This window comes from Sturnus vulgaris, chromosome 1, assembly GCF_052056855.1.
Source record: "Sturnus vulgaris isolate bStuVul1 chromosome 1, bStuVul1.hap1, whole genome shotgun sequence".
Taxonomy (NCBI): domain Eukaryota; kingdom Metazoa; phylum Chordata; class Aves; order Passeriformes; family Sturnidae; genus Sturnus; species Sturnus vulgaris.
Window position 1 is genome coordinate 135,479,519 of NC_142243.1, and position 13,347 is coordinate 135,492,865.

Genomic DNA, 13,347 nt, shown 5'->3' on the forward strand with positions numbered 1-13,347 from the left:
TTTTGAATGAATTATCTTTTCATACTACTGTAGTATCCATGGTGGGAATTCCAAAATACAGGTTTTTTAAACCATGCAACCAGCTTACGCCTGCTTGTTTGCCTTCCCTTCTCAAGCTAGTCATAGTCATCTTCAACTTCTTCAAAAATAAGGGCACAGCAGATTGATCTTCCAAAGCCAGGTTTGCTCATAGCTTTTCTGGATAATAGTTTATCTGGTTGGAACCATATGATGACAGTACTTGATTTACTGTATTTTTTCCCACTAGGGTAGGTCGCTTGCATTCCTCTTCCTAAGACATTAAACAACTTCTACCTATTTTAGCCTGCAAGACACAGATCCCTTAATGCCTTCTTCAGAAACAAAATGCCTAAATCATCTTTAGTAGAACTCTTTTGTTTAGAAAAATGTCCTTGTGTGAATGGAGGTTTTTTTGCCAGAAGCAGATGGCTATATCCTGCCATAGAAAATTCACTTGGAAGGTAGCTTCTAGTTTTTATTTTAAATGAAGTAAGTTAAAGACTAAAGTATTTTAGTTAAATAGAATTTCTGTATGATAAGCCTTGCCAAGAGCTACTGACATTTTTCTAAAAGGGATTTCAATGCCTTTGCTGTATACAAGGAGTTGATCTGTTGTAAAGTTCTACTCTTAACCAATTCTCAAAAGATACTGCTAAAATTTTCTGTGGCAGAGTTAGAGCTTCTCAGAAGTCCAAAAGAGCAGAGGAGAGGACTAATTCACTAGGGACTCAGCTATGGGAGAACATTCATGATTAAAAAAATCCCTTAAACTATTGTAAGATTTCAGGCAGGAAGATTTTTATCAGTGAAATGTGGAAGTTATTGTCCTTGCTACTTAGTTCAGTTACTGTCAGATACTCAGTAAGTATTGTTTCTTATCTGATTTCAGGCCGAGGGAGCCAGAGAGAGGCTGTCAGAGCAGCAGTACAACCGCCTCGTGGAGTACATCACAAAGACATCGTGTCACCTCGCTCCCAGCACCGCCACAGCGACAGCCCCGCAGACCGTGGCCACTGAACAGCCCCTGACTATAACAAAAACCTATCACTATGTAGTTGACCCAAATTTTGCCCAAGTATTCATTAGCAAATTCACCATGGTGAAAAATAAAGCCTTGAGGAAAGGATTTAATTAATAGTTATTTCTGGTTCGTGTAGTAATACCTTATCAGTTTGAAAGCAATGCTTTCTCTGCAGTAACCAACATCAAGTAGGGATACATATAATTTTTGAGGAGGTAGAAATTGATAACAAAGCCCAATAGCTTTTCTAATCTTGACAACATTCCTGTTACCTAGCCAAAATACTAGTGCTGGAAGGAAAGTGTTCTGGCAAACGAATAAAGTGAGAAGGAACAGCCTAGGACTACAGCTTAATCAAAATCCTTTTTCTTTTTGATAACCAAAAATTAGAGAATAGGGAAAAATTATGTGCATACGGACATTTTTACCACACACAGAAATGTGTATCAATACCTCTAGATCATATTTTAGGGTCTGCCAGTTTCTGTTATAAACCAGGTTTATAACTCAGCTGTAAAAACTTGCTCAAGGCTGAGCCTTTCCCCCCACACCCACACTCTCGCAACATGTGCGTCCTGAGGCAAAACATTTTCCCCCACTAAATCTGAAAAACCCAGTGTGGCTGGTTTAAGTTACTAGTGACAGCTGGGTTTTAGCACCACTTTAACCTTAAAATAGCTTCCTTTATTTGACTGAAGTTTTGCAGGACATTAGTCCATAATGTAAACTAGTGCCTTTGTGTGGTTTGGAGAACAAAACATGAACTACAACATGACTTTATTTTTAAAACTGTCTGTATACAGAAACTTTATTTTATCCACCATCAAATTTTCAGAAGTACTTTCAATGTATGTATGACTGTGCATTGTCTGTTCATTAGATGGAAGCCAGTAACATGCAGTTCAAAAATTTAAGAAACAGAGCTGTCTCCTTAAAATCTCCAAACTCAGTGTAACCCAGATGTGCAGGTGCTAAGTACACCTTGTGGGGTCTTGCATATTTCTGATCTGCCACCACTACATTGTATGTGCTCCCTTCAGCCCTAATTCATTTTATGCTTATCATCTTCGAACTGATAAAAACTGGATATTAAGAAATGTGACCTTTCAAGTATGTACAAAGCAAAGTGAGATTTCTTTAAAGCTGATTTAAAACTATGGACCTACAGGCACCAATTACGTTAACAGTTAATGATGCCATCACAATACACTTACAGATATATGTTAAACACCTGTATTTATTGTAGAAGACAAGAAATCAGGCTCTGGGCACAGTTAGATTACTTTATAAACCAAATCTGGCTATGGCGATTTCATTTTAAAACCAAAAACTTACTTGGTTTCCAACTATGCATGTTTACTTTTCTATACGCTTACCAAAATTAATTTTGTCTGGAGATTCCTGAACGTGGCTGGAATTGGAGTTAAAAACTGGAATAAATTCTGATCACCATTTGGAGCATATGCTTTATAGTTAATAACTTCTATGCATACTTGATATGACCAAATGCACAGTAAATAAGAATGTAGTAACTGCAATGTTTTTCTCTTGAGTTCTGTTTTGTTAAAAGATATTTCTAAAAGCTGTGTCACTCATCTACTGAGAATAAAGGAGGCTGGGTTCTGCATTGTCCTTTTCTGACTGTGAAATAAGCCCATCCATTATCAACATTTCATACAATTATTTAATAACTTAGTCATTGTTTAAATAACACTGTTTAAAAAAGTATATGTATATATACACACACACATGTGCTTCATTCTTGAATATTTTATGGAAGTTGTTTAATACTTCTAATTTTGCATATTGATGGATAAATTGTAATATAATTAAATTGTTTAAAGATAATAAAGCTATTCCTGTAATACTTGTTCTTGTGAGCTGTGTATTCATTCAGTTACAAGGTGTAGAACAATGACAGGACTGATGTACAAGCTTCACAAGGACCCCATTAGGTCCCAGTTGGTCACTGGACTTTGTAGTGTACCAGAAAATGCAATAGATCATGACAATACTTTGGAAGTAAAAACTGGTGACTAGCCTGCCAAAAACGTGTGCTGAAAAGTTTTATGCTTTTGTGACTAACTGAATGAAAACAGCACTGTAGTCACCGTTTCAATTAGGCTAATCTGTTCCTTATTTATGGAGTACACAGACAAGCCAAGGGGATGCAAACACACCTGTAAAAAATGAGGAACAGCAGTTTCATTTCTAAAAGTTTGTAGATTTCAGCCATTGTTTTAAAATACATTTGTGTTTTTCCTGAATTACATTCTCCTGGAATAAACACTTGCTTAAATTACACTTTTCTTCAGTGAATTGAGCTGCATCTTTACTGCATTATGCAGGTTCTTTCTCCCCCTTCTGACCACATGGATGGAAACGAGTGGGGAAGGCACATAAATCAACCTCTCCTACATATGAGCTGTGTGAACTATGAAAACAAAGTTGTCCAAAGAGCAGCTGCCTGTACTTAGCTGCTAAAGCAGTGCAATGTGTACTCTTAAAACATGCCTACTCTCATAACACTCTTTAGACCTGGAGAGCTCACAACTTCAAATCTATCTTTTTAGTTTGTTTCCAGAACAATCAATCACTCCTCAAACACTCCTCGAGAATAAAGTAAGCTAGCCAAAAAATTTGAAGGCATAGTCAGGCAAAACCTTTCCCAAAGCAGTTTGGGTCAAATAATTCCTTTTTATATATCATTTAATACATAAATATAGCAAAAACCTTCAGACACTTGGGATAGTCTCCAAGAACAGCCAAGCATGTTTTTCAGCTCTGTATCTCCTAGAAACAGAATGCCAGACCCTGTGACAAGCAACTGATTAGGGTCTAACTCACAGGTCTTGTACTTTTATGTCCCACTCCAATTGTATGACAGAATTAGCTGAACTCTTGCTGACATAGGAAAAAAAAAAAAAAAAAAAAAAAAAAGGAAGTAAGGAAAACTGGTGGGTTGGTGCTGTTTTCAGAAAAGCAGGTAAGGTATCCAGCTTTGCACTCTTCCTACTCCAGAGGAAAGCAAGCTGTGGATTGGCTGGCATTGCCTGCTTAAGGGAAGTCCCTGCCTTGCATCCAGTGTGAAACCAGACTGCATCCAGAAAGCAGCCTGCAGACTCTCAAAGCACAGCCACAGAAGTTAGAACTCACCTTTCTTTGTTAAATACATTTAGCCAGAGACATCCCTGAGCTCCCTGTATCTGTCAAAAATTGCCTTCAGTCACAAAACTCTCCTATCTTTAAATCACAAGCTGGTAGCTGAAGGAACACAGACTAAATTGTTGCTGGCTACAAGAATTTAGAAGAAACAAAGAATTTAACAGTAAATTAATTCATAGCAAGAATACAGGGCCTAGACTGACAAGGGAAGTAATGTCTTAGCCTGCACACCTGGCAGTAGCAAGTTTCTTTGCCTCTGAAGCTGTCAGTAAGACTGAAGATCTCTGGCTATTTAAACCTGCAGACAGGCCTGAGAAAATGTTAGTCAGTACTTAATGGCCTACACTGTTTATACCGCACATTGGGAAGATGGATGGGTATCATTTGCTATTGTTAAGCTCTGGTTTACATTTATAGGAGCTGGGGTATTTTGATTACTAGATGGTTTCCCCTGCATCACTAATGTCAAATTCTTTCTTTGGTTAAAGGAAGCAGTGTCTGCATGGGAAGTTTAAAGAAAATCCCATGTTGCTCTATAAAATGTTCTGGATCACATACATTACTTATGTGCTTTCATTAGTCCAAATGTTGTTCAAGGATACCTATTAAGTGTTAAGTAGTTAATGATCCATGTAAAATAATAAGTTACTCCAAACAGGATTTGAACCGAAGACCTTCAAATACAACACAGATGGCCTAATTTGTCATGCTGCTTCATACAAAGACTTCCTCCCTTTCATGCAGTCAGCTTTTGCCTGCTCTCCTAAGCATCCACATTCAGCAAGCAAAAGCTGCAGCCCTAGTACCTTCTTCATCCTGAGCAACAGGCAATGACAAAGCCTGTTCTCACTGACAGGTTATCATGGCCCAAGACACAGCATCATGTCTCAGACTGCACAGAACGTAGCAGAGATCCAAACTATGCTTAGCTACTTCAGATATTAAAAAGATGATATATGACTAAAGCAGCATGCCAAGATTTTATTACCATAATACAGTATTTACTTGGTCTGCCTGTACCCCTTTTCCTCTTCTACATCAATTATATGGGAACATGCCTGCAGTTTGGAGTCATTTTCCAATTAGAGTAACTAATACACCATGTGTAAGAATGAGCAGTTGCAGAGTCTGTAAGTCTTGCTGTAACAGTTTGCTGATTTAAGGAAGACAATACAGTGATGACAGCAGAAAAAGACAAAAAGGTTGGCTGGTGTATTTCTAGAATTTCTAGCCAAATTCTTTCCTCTCAAGGTCAGCTCACCTTGTGAAGCCAGAGGTAACAGAGACCCCTCCAGACATCATCCTCTCCCTTCCTGCAACATCTCTCCTCTTGCACATTCCCATAAGCAGCTGGGACAAACTAGCTCTCACTGCTTAGGGATATATTGTGCTATCAAATGTGAAATTTGGCCAAACAGAGATGCAAATAACTCCTGGAGGAAAGACTGACTTAGTCATCCTGGGCAAGTTCTGAAGACTCTCCACCACTCTTTCTCCACCCAGCACCTGGCCCTTTAAGTATTTCTACATTAAAAAAGACAATTAAATGTCACTGACATAAGTATTTTATTTATTGAGCTGCATTAGAGCGTGCCATGCACTGAACTGCATTTCACTTTACACTTCAGTGAACAAATAAGGTTCAGTCATCAAGTCTCCTTGAACTGAAGGGAATCTGCAAGATAAAAAAAGCCCATTAAGTTATGATGGACAAAGTAAACATATTAGTATGTATGAATGCAAAGCAGCAGAGAGAAATGTTTATGCAGTAGTTTAGTCTAGAGGAATTCCCCGTTATTTCCTGATGCTTGAAGCTTCACACACCCTTCATGTGGCTAACAGAAGTGAAACATGGAACAAATCAAGAGCTGGAACACTGCACAGCACATCAGATTCACTATATATGCTGCACTGGTAACTGAATCAGTCTTGCTGAGGGCCTGAAGGAGAAAGGAATGCAGCTTTCAGATAGGAGCCAGAGAGGAAACAAGTGGTGCAGGCATCCTACCAAGGAAGGAAGAAAACCAAACTCAGATTGCTTCTCCCCATTATACTGAACACAATCCAAGACCAGCTGTGCTCCATGACAAGAGTCATGAAATTGGTTAGCACCAAACTCTGAGCTTCCCCCTTTATTCCATGGCTGAGCACACAGCAGATACCAGATACTCCTCACATTTATACCTGCACTTAATTTCCACTGTCAAGTATCACCACCAGAGTCCACACCAAGCAAATGAAACTGTGTGAATTCACAGGGAGGTGCCAAAGTGCCTCCATGCCCAACAGGAACAAACTTGGTGTAGAGTGCCATGCTACCACTATTAACTAATGAACCCTTTCCTGCCCACCCGATCCCTTCCTCAATTCTGGGACTGTTTCCACAGACAGTATTTAGTGAGGTTAAGCCACTGTATGTACTGCCACATACAGCACATGCTCCAGTAAACTGGGAGATGTAGAGTGTGCATGATCACTGTATCCTTTAGGTAACTACACCAAAAGCAGGCTTAAAATTCTTAACAGCCAAGATTTCAATTTCTGAGGCAAATGAAAATGTCTTCCATCTGTTCTGGGTACTTGTCCTTTTTTTTACAGCCTTTACAAAACATTTGAAACACTGGCATTGTTTTCTCCTTCTACTTTTGTATTCATGTGCAGGCGCAACAAAAACAACCTCTACTACGAAGGAGGGAAAAAATACCGGTTCTTACATAAGCAGGCTAAGCAGTAAGAATCATCAGCAATTCAAGCAAAATCACAAAAGACAATTTGTCTTCCACTTTTTCTTTTGAGCTGGTACAATTAAGAAATTGAAAAATTGTTCAGGAAACATTTAATTTTAACAGGTGCACACAATGTGCAATTTTTTTGAAGCTGCCAATGTGAACACAGACTGAGAATGGAGCTCTATTTGTAGTGAAATAAATCCTGCTCATGATTTGAATTAAATATTCAACATGCATCCTTGTTGACAGTGTTTGTTTCAAATGATTTTACCACCAGATGGCCCTTCAGAATACACTGATGAAGGCCACCTGACTAAAGAATGCAATTTCAGTGTCTAAAGAAGTTTAAAAGTGACTATATATTAGCCAGAGGACTGAACTAGAGGCAGAATTACCAAGATTTAAACCAGGTAAATTTATCTTTGTTGCAGCCATAGCTGAAGAACTGCAGTATCCCACTCTCACAAAATAAAAAAAAACCCAAAACACTACCAAAAGCTGGGACTGATACAAGGGTTTTTTACCTTTTTTTCTAATATTTTAGAAAAGATGGAGCTCTGAGTTTTTTTATGTGATTGTGTTAAGCAGAAACCAGATAGTTGCAGGTTGTCATGGAAGAAAATTCAGTATTCACAGTGTTAAGTACAAATCTTTCATTCAATCTTGTTGCTTCATGCAAACAAGCTGAGAAAATCCAGCTGGCCAGGATAATTAAAGCCACAGATTATCACGTAATGATCCCAATATGAAAACATTCCAAAAGAATGAAAAACTATCTTTCTAGATTAGTATGAAGTCATTTCAGGAGAAGCAGAGAACTCAATGTAAAAAATTTGCACCAAGAAAGGGGGAGGAACTCTTAATATTGAGTTGTCACATCAGCTTGTGCAGCTTAGTGAGTGTAGTTATTAATAACTACAACACAGTTGAAATAAAGACTTTTTTCCTAGTGTTACTAGCAAGGGAGAACAAAGTTGGGTAGTTTTCCTAGGAAAGATAGTGTCAAGTGCTAAAAAAAGTTCTATTCAAGCTTCATACAATATGGCAAAAATGTGATTATTAGTACACAGAGCTGTATGCCACCGTGATTTTTTAACATATATATGTGTTTATATAGATGTATTTCCCCTCATGACTAGTTATCTTCCCCCTCTCACCAACTTCAAAATACAAAATGATATGCAGAAGCTGTCTCTGTTTCTTACATTAAGATGCATGCTATGAGAGAGAATCAGCCTCTCCATTTTCTCACTCACTGTACCACCACAAGTATGCAAGCAGAAGATACAGACAGCCCCAAGCTAACCAGTTCAAGATGTGACAGTATCAACATAAGTGTGGAATCAGGCAAGTCTTGGAGTTTAACATTAGAGCTTTGTCTCCTCTCCATGGTTATGTGAGGAGGGCAAAGGCCTGGCATCATCACTGTCTCCTGTACCACAAAAGTTAACCAAATTACCCAAAAGGTATTCAGGAGCTTCTATCCTGCCTTTACTCCCCAGTCCCCCGTTTCTTCACCTTTTTATTACCCAGAGGTCTCTTGAGTGCAATTTGTATCCCTTCTCTTTGGAAACCCCTTTTGATCTGAAAAAAAAGGAAGACCCCTCCCCCAAGCAGAAGCACAACATCTTGGTGACATCATCTTACTGCTGTTCTAACGCAGTGCAGTTCACTACCTGCAGATGCAGCTTACCATCACTTGGCTGGTGCACTCTCAAGCACACCAGCTGCCTTCATGGCTTCAAAGTCCTTCACGGGATCATAGTGTCTATAGAACTGTGCATAAGCTCGTTTTCTGGGTTCAGCAACTCCAAACTGGAAAGTAACACACAGAAAATTAAAGTTTACAAAGCTTTATGAACATGTTTTTTTCCTGTTAGTTCCATAACTTCTATCAGCTGATATTCATCTAAAAGACCTTTAGCTCAAATTATAAACATTCCTTTGTTCCTGTTAAAACTCACAGGTCAGGCTGCCTGATCATTGGTCAGAATAAATGTCTGCAGTAAAACCTTAAAAAGAAAGTCTGTTACAATGTAGCACATCACAATTTCAAGATCCAAAACCACTCCATCTGCATCCAACACTCTCACTGCTAATAGTTTTATACACAAAACATATCGTTATGGCAAGTTTGGTGCCTATGGGCAGCTGTAAAACTCTAACTCTGGATAAAATGGCACCCTACACTGAAGGACTACATTTGAGCTACACTGTAAGTCAACTACATCTGGTAAAATTTTACAAGATTGCCAAGCCATTCTTCCAAGTCACCAACATAAAATCTTCACAGTTTTCATTTCTTGGACATCCATTCACCTGAAGCACAGGGATATACTCAAAAAGCTCCCAGAAATTTTTTAAAAATTCCAAGGTGTGTTTGTACAACAGCATCTAACACGGAACAAAGTAAAACACTGCTGAGATCCATGTTACCTGTTCTAAATTTCGTCTTCCACTTTACCACTGTATTAATGTGGGGCTGTCAAATGACTATTAAAAAATTATATTCTAAGTCTGACCACAAACAAGCTTGTCTACTTCTCAACAGATGTGTTAAGCACATGTGTGAGCTTATTGTTTCTGACAGACATTTGCGGCTCTGAGAAGTTGTGGAAAACCTGAAATTAACTTAATTTCTTGTCACTTTTATCAACAGCTTCCTGAGCACTTGAATGCTGCTAATAGTATATGCATGAGTTCAGTGGGAAAACCAAGACCTAGTTCTTCCACAAGAACTCACACTGTGTTGTTTGTTTTGTGTATGAGATCCAAGAATTATTTAATAAGAGCACTCAAGAACTTCTCTTATCTTTATGAGAAGTCAAACCCATAAGGGTTTTTTCTGGAAACATAATGCTCCCTTTCCACACAATACCTCATAAGCAAGGACAGAAAGCAGTGTGGGAAAACCTGATGTGGTCTATTTTCAGTGTGAAGGATGAGTTTTCCAAATTGCTTAAGAACAAGTTCTCTGAAATCAGTCACGAGATAAAGTAAGAATTGGACAACTCTTCCAAGCCTGAGAAACTGTGGCAGACCAAAACACAAGCTATCTAGAGTTAACGTGCACCAACTGTGAATGGTCAAGTGCATTTTGGGACTAGGAGACTCAAGGTTGTCACGAATTGCGTGATCTTGAACACATAGCATGAAACATCAGATTATTCATATCATTCCTTCAAATGAAGATTAGGAAGATTATTTGTGCTTTGGAAACATGCTTACAAAAATACATTACTAAACCATTCTTATGAACAGCTCAACCCAATCTCAACAGAAAAATATTATGAATTCTTTAAACATTACAGTGAGCCTAGTTTCCAACTGAATGACTACAGTGCCCACCTTGTACAAAGTTGCACATCCCACAGACACCAAAAATGCCCCAAGGAGGTGAAACTTCATCCGCCTCGCCAAAAGGCCCCGCATTTGCGGCTTTGGCAACAGTGCAGCCGGCATGGTGACTGGATTTCCTGAAAGAAAAAGGAAATAAGAGAATGGTGGGAGAAGCTCTACTTAGAACAATTTTCTGTATTACAGAAAGATCACTCTTTTCGTATTGTGCAATAATCTTCTTCACGATATAAGCAACAGTGGTCCTGTGTGTTTGACCTTCCAATAAGAATATTTAAGGGACAAAATTCAAGAACAACCTATTTATGACACAATTCTAGTTTAAGTTCTTACACTCCTTACACCCAGTACTTGTGGAATTAAGGCTAGCCTTCGTTGTTCCCACTAAATCCTGCGCTCCCCGCAAGGTCTTCCCTCCCAGGCCTGCTGTCCTAGTGTTTATGTCAGAAGACATTCTAAGTAGCACCGGGGACAGGCCCCGCGCCGTTCCCCGTACCCAGGGCGCCCAAGCCCCGCGCTGCAGCCGCCGCCGCCGCCGCCGGGCCCGGCTTCGCCACCCTCAGGGACGCGCAGAGGTCATGGGACTGTTGCGGGGCCGCGGCCGAGCCAGGAGCGGCAGCTAGCGGCCCTAAGGGTGGGGAATGATAAGGGAAGTTAGATGGAATGAGGGCAGGAAGAGGGAAGAGCGGGAACCGCGGCAGGAGCGGGCAGCAGCCTCACCTCAGCGCCCACCAAGGTCCTTCCGCGCCGCCGGCCGCGCTCCTGCTGCAGCCCCGCTACTCCGCATGCGCGGCGGGCAGGCGGCGTACGGCGGGCGGCGTGGGTCAAAGCCCGCCGGGCGCAGTGGCGGGCGCGTGCGGGAGCAAACTGCAGAATTGGAAAAAGCGTCTGATATCATCGAGTCGAGGCTAGGACCGAACAGCACCGTATAAAACAGGCCCTGGCACTGAGTGCCAAGTGCAGTCTTTTCTTAAACAGCCCCAGGGACGACGACAACACCACCTCCCTAGGCAGCACATTCTAATGTTTGTTTTATCGTCTTTGCTGTCAAGAAATTCCTCCTAATGTCCAACCCCAACTACCCCTGGCACAGCTTGGGGCGATGTCTTCTTGTGCTGTCACCTGTTGGCTGTGAGAAGAGCCCGACCCCCCCGGGTTCAGCCTCCTTTCAGCGCTGTCCGGAGCGCTCAGGTCACCCCCGAGCCTCCTTTGCTCCAGGCTGAGCGCCCCCAGCTCCCTCCGCTGCCCCGCACGGCGCTTGTGCTCCGGACCTTCCCAGCCCCGCTCTCCTGCTCCGGACACGCTCCAGCTCCTCACTGTCCTTCCTCAACTGAGGGCCCAGAACTGAGCCCACAGCTCAAGGGATGGAGTCACCAGAGCTGAATATGGGGGGACAATCCCTGCCTTGGTCCTGCTGGCCGTACAATTTCTGATGCCGGCCAGGATGCCACTTGTCTTCTTGGCCACCTCGACACACACTGGCTCATGTTCACGTCCTTTCTTCTGTCTTAAAGGTCCCTTCCTACCAAAACCGTTTTGTGATTCTATTAAGACTGGGAGAACACCAAGTCACCCACTTGAAGAATGCCCAGGGTGACATTGCTGGGTGAAGCGACTCAGGCGTTTATAAAGAGAGTTTGCCAGGAATTATTGGCCAAGCCTAGGAAGAAATGAAGCCATTTGTAATCCTTTCTAGATGTCTCTTAGACAGTTTTTGTACCTTCTTGGAAATTAGGAACATGTGCTTTGCTCACGATTTCCATTTAATTGCCACCTGCACATGGAATTGTCATTTGTATTCCTGGGGAGTCTCTGTGGGATTTACACTGAATGCTATAAATTCCTGGCTTAAAAAAACAAGTCTCTCCTGTGCAGTGAAGTATTCATTCAAGCCTTTTGGTCCCTTGCCAAAGCCAGCAGATCCTGACATCAAATGAGAGAGATGGACCTCTAAAACTGAAGAGGAGTTTCTTTTCCTATGATAGAATTAAGAAGAAATAAGTGTCAGGAGAAAATTTCGGAGGGAAATCATACAGCTGTGGCTACAAGCTGGAAGAATGTTATTTGCAACAGCAGTTTGAATAGATGCAATTTGAAAAACATTCTCTCAAACTGAAGAAAAGTTTGTTACAATAGTTGAGACCAAAATGAAGAATGTCTGTCTAAGAGTTTTTCCCATGTGGATTAACACAAAAACCTCAAATGTTAACGATGTCATGCAGAAAGAATGGCAAGATATATCACCAAGGGTAAATCGTGCCTGACGAATTTGTTGGATTTGTTGGCCTCCTATAACAGGGTCACAGCATTGGTGGATGAGGGATGAGCCTACTTGGTCTTGTGTAAAGTATTTGACAGGGTCCTGCATGATCTCCATGTCTCTAAACTAGAGAGGTATGGATTTGATGGATGAACCACTTGGTGAATCAGGAACTAAGGAATTGGCTGGATGATTGCACTCAGAGTTGTGGTCAAGAGCTCAATGTTCCAGTGTAGACCAGAGATAAGTGGTGTTCCTCAGGGGTCAGTCTTGGGACCAGCATTGTTTAATGTCTTTGTTGGTGGCATGGACAGTGGGATCAAGTGCACTCTCAGCACTGTCCACTCTGAGCAGTGTGGTGTGTGTGGTGTGTGGTGTGTGGTGTGTGGTGTGTGGTGTGTGGTGTGCTGTGGTGTGGTGTGGTCAGCATGCTGGAGGGAAGGGATGCCATCCAGAGGGACCACAGGCTGGAGAGGTGTAAACCTCATGAAGTTCAGCAAGGCCAAGTGTCAGATTCTGCACCTGGGCTGGAGCAATCCCAAACACAAATACAGGCTGGGCAGGGAATAGAAGGGACACTTGTAGTTGTTGATGGACAAGAAGCTCCTCATGAGGCAGCAATGTGTGCTCACAGCCCAGAAAACCAACCACATCCCAGGCTGCATCGAAAGCAGAATGGCCAGCGGGTCAAGGGAGATGATTTTGCCCTTCTACTGTGCTCTGGTGAAGCCCCTCCTGGAGTGCTGTGTCCATCTCTGGAGCACTGCATCCAGCCCTGGAGCCTCAGCACAAGA

General features: G+C 41.5%; 2 protein-coding genes across 10 annotated transcripts in view; one reads left to right on the forward strand and one right to left on the reverse strand.

Moving 5' to 3' along the window:
• VPS13B (vacuolar protein sorting 13 homolog B) overlaps positions 1 to 2,909 on the forward strand; it is a 426,148-nt gene extending 423,239 nt beyond the window's left edge. For all 9 annotated transcript variants that reach the window (XM_014879767.2, XM_088154920.1, XM_014879771.2 and 6 more), the window contains one exon: positions 911 to 2,909. In XM_014879767.2, the coding sequence (XP_014735253.2) occupies positions 911 to 1,156 (246 nt within the window). In that variant the 3' untranslated portion in view covers positions 1,157 to 2,909. The remainder of the gene's footprint in view (positions 1 to 910) is intronic.
• A 2,847-nt stretch (positions 2,910 to 5,756) lies between these two features.
• On the reverse strand, positions 5,757 to 11,115 carry COX6C (cytochrome c oxidase subunit 6C). Its single transcript, XM_014879765.2, has 4 exons — positions 11,014 to 11,115; positions 10,285 to 10,412; positions 8,630 to 8,751; positions 5,757 to 5,882 (listed from the first exon to the last, which is right to left on the reverse strand). Exons 2-3 carry the CDS (start codon positions 10,396 to 10,398, stop codon positions 8,632 to 8,634), a joined length of 234 nt encoding a protein of 77 aa, XP_014735251.1. The 5' UTR covers positions 10,399 to 10,412; positions 11,014 to 11,115; the 3' UTR covers positions 5,757 to 5,882; positions 8,630 to 8,631.
• Between the last annotated feature and the right edge of the window lie 2,232 nt (positions 11,116 to 13,347).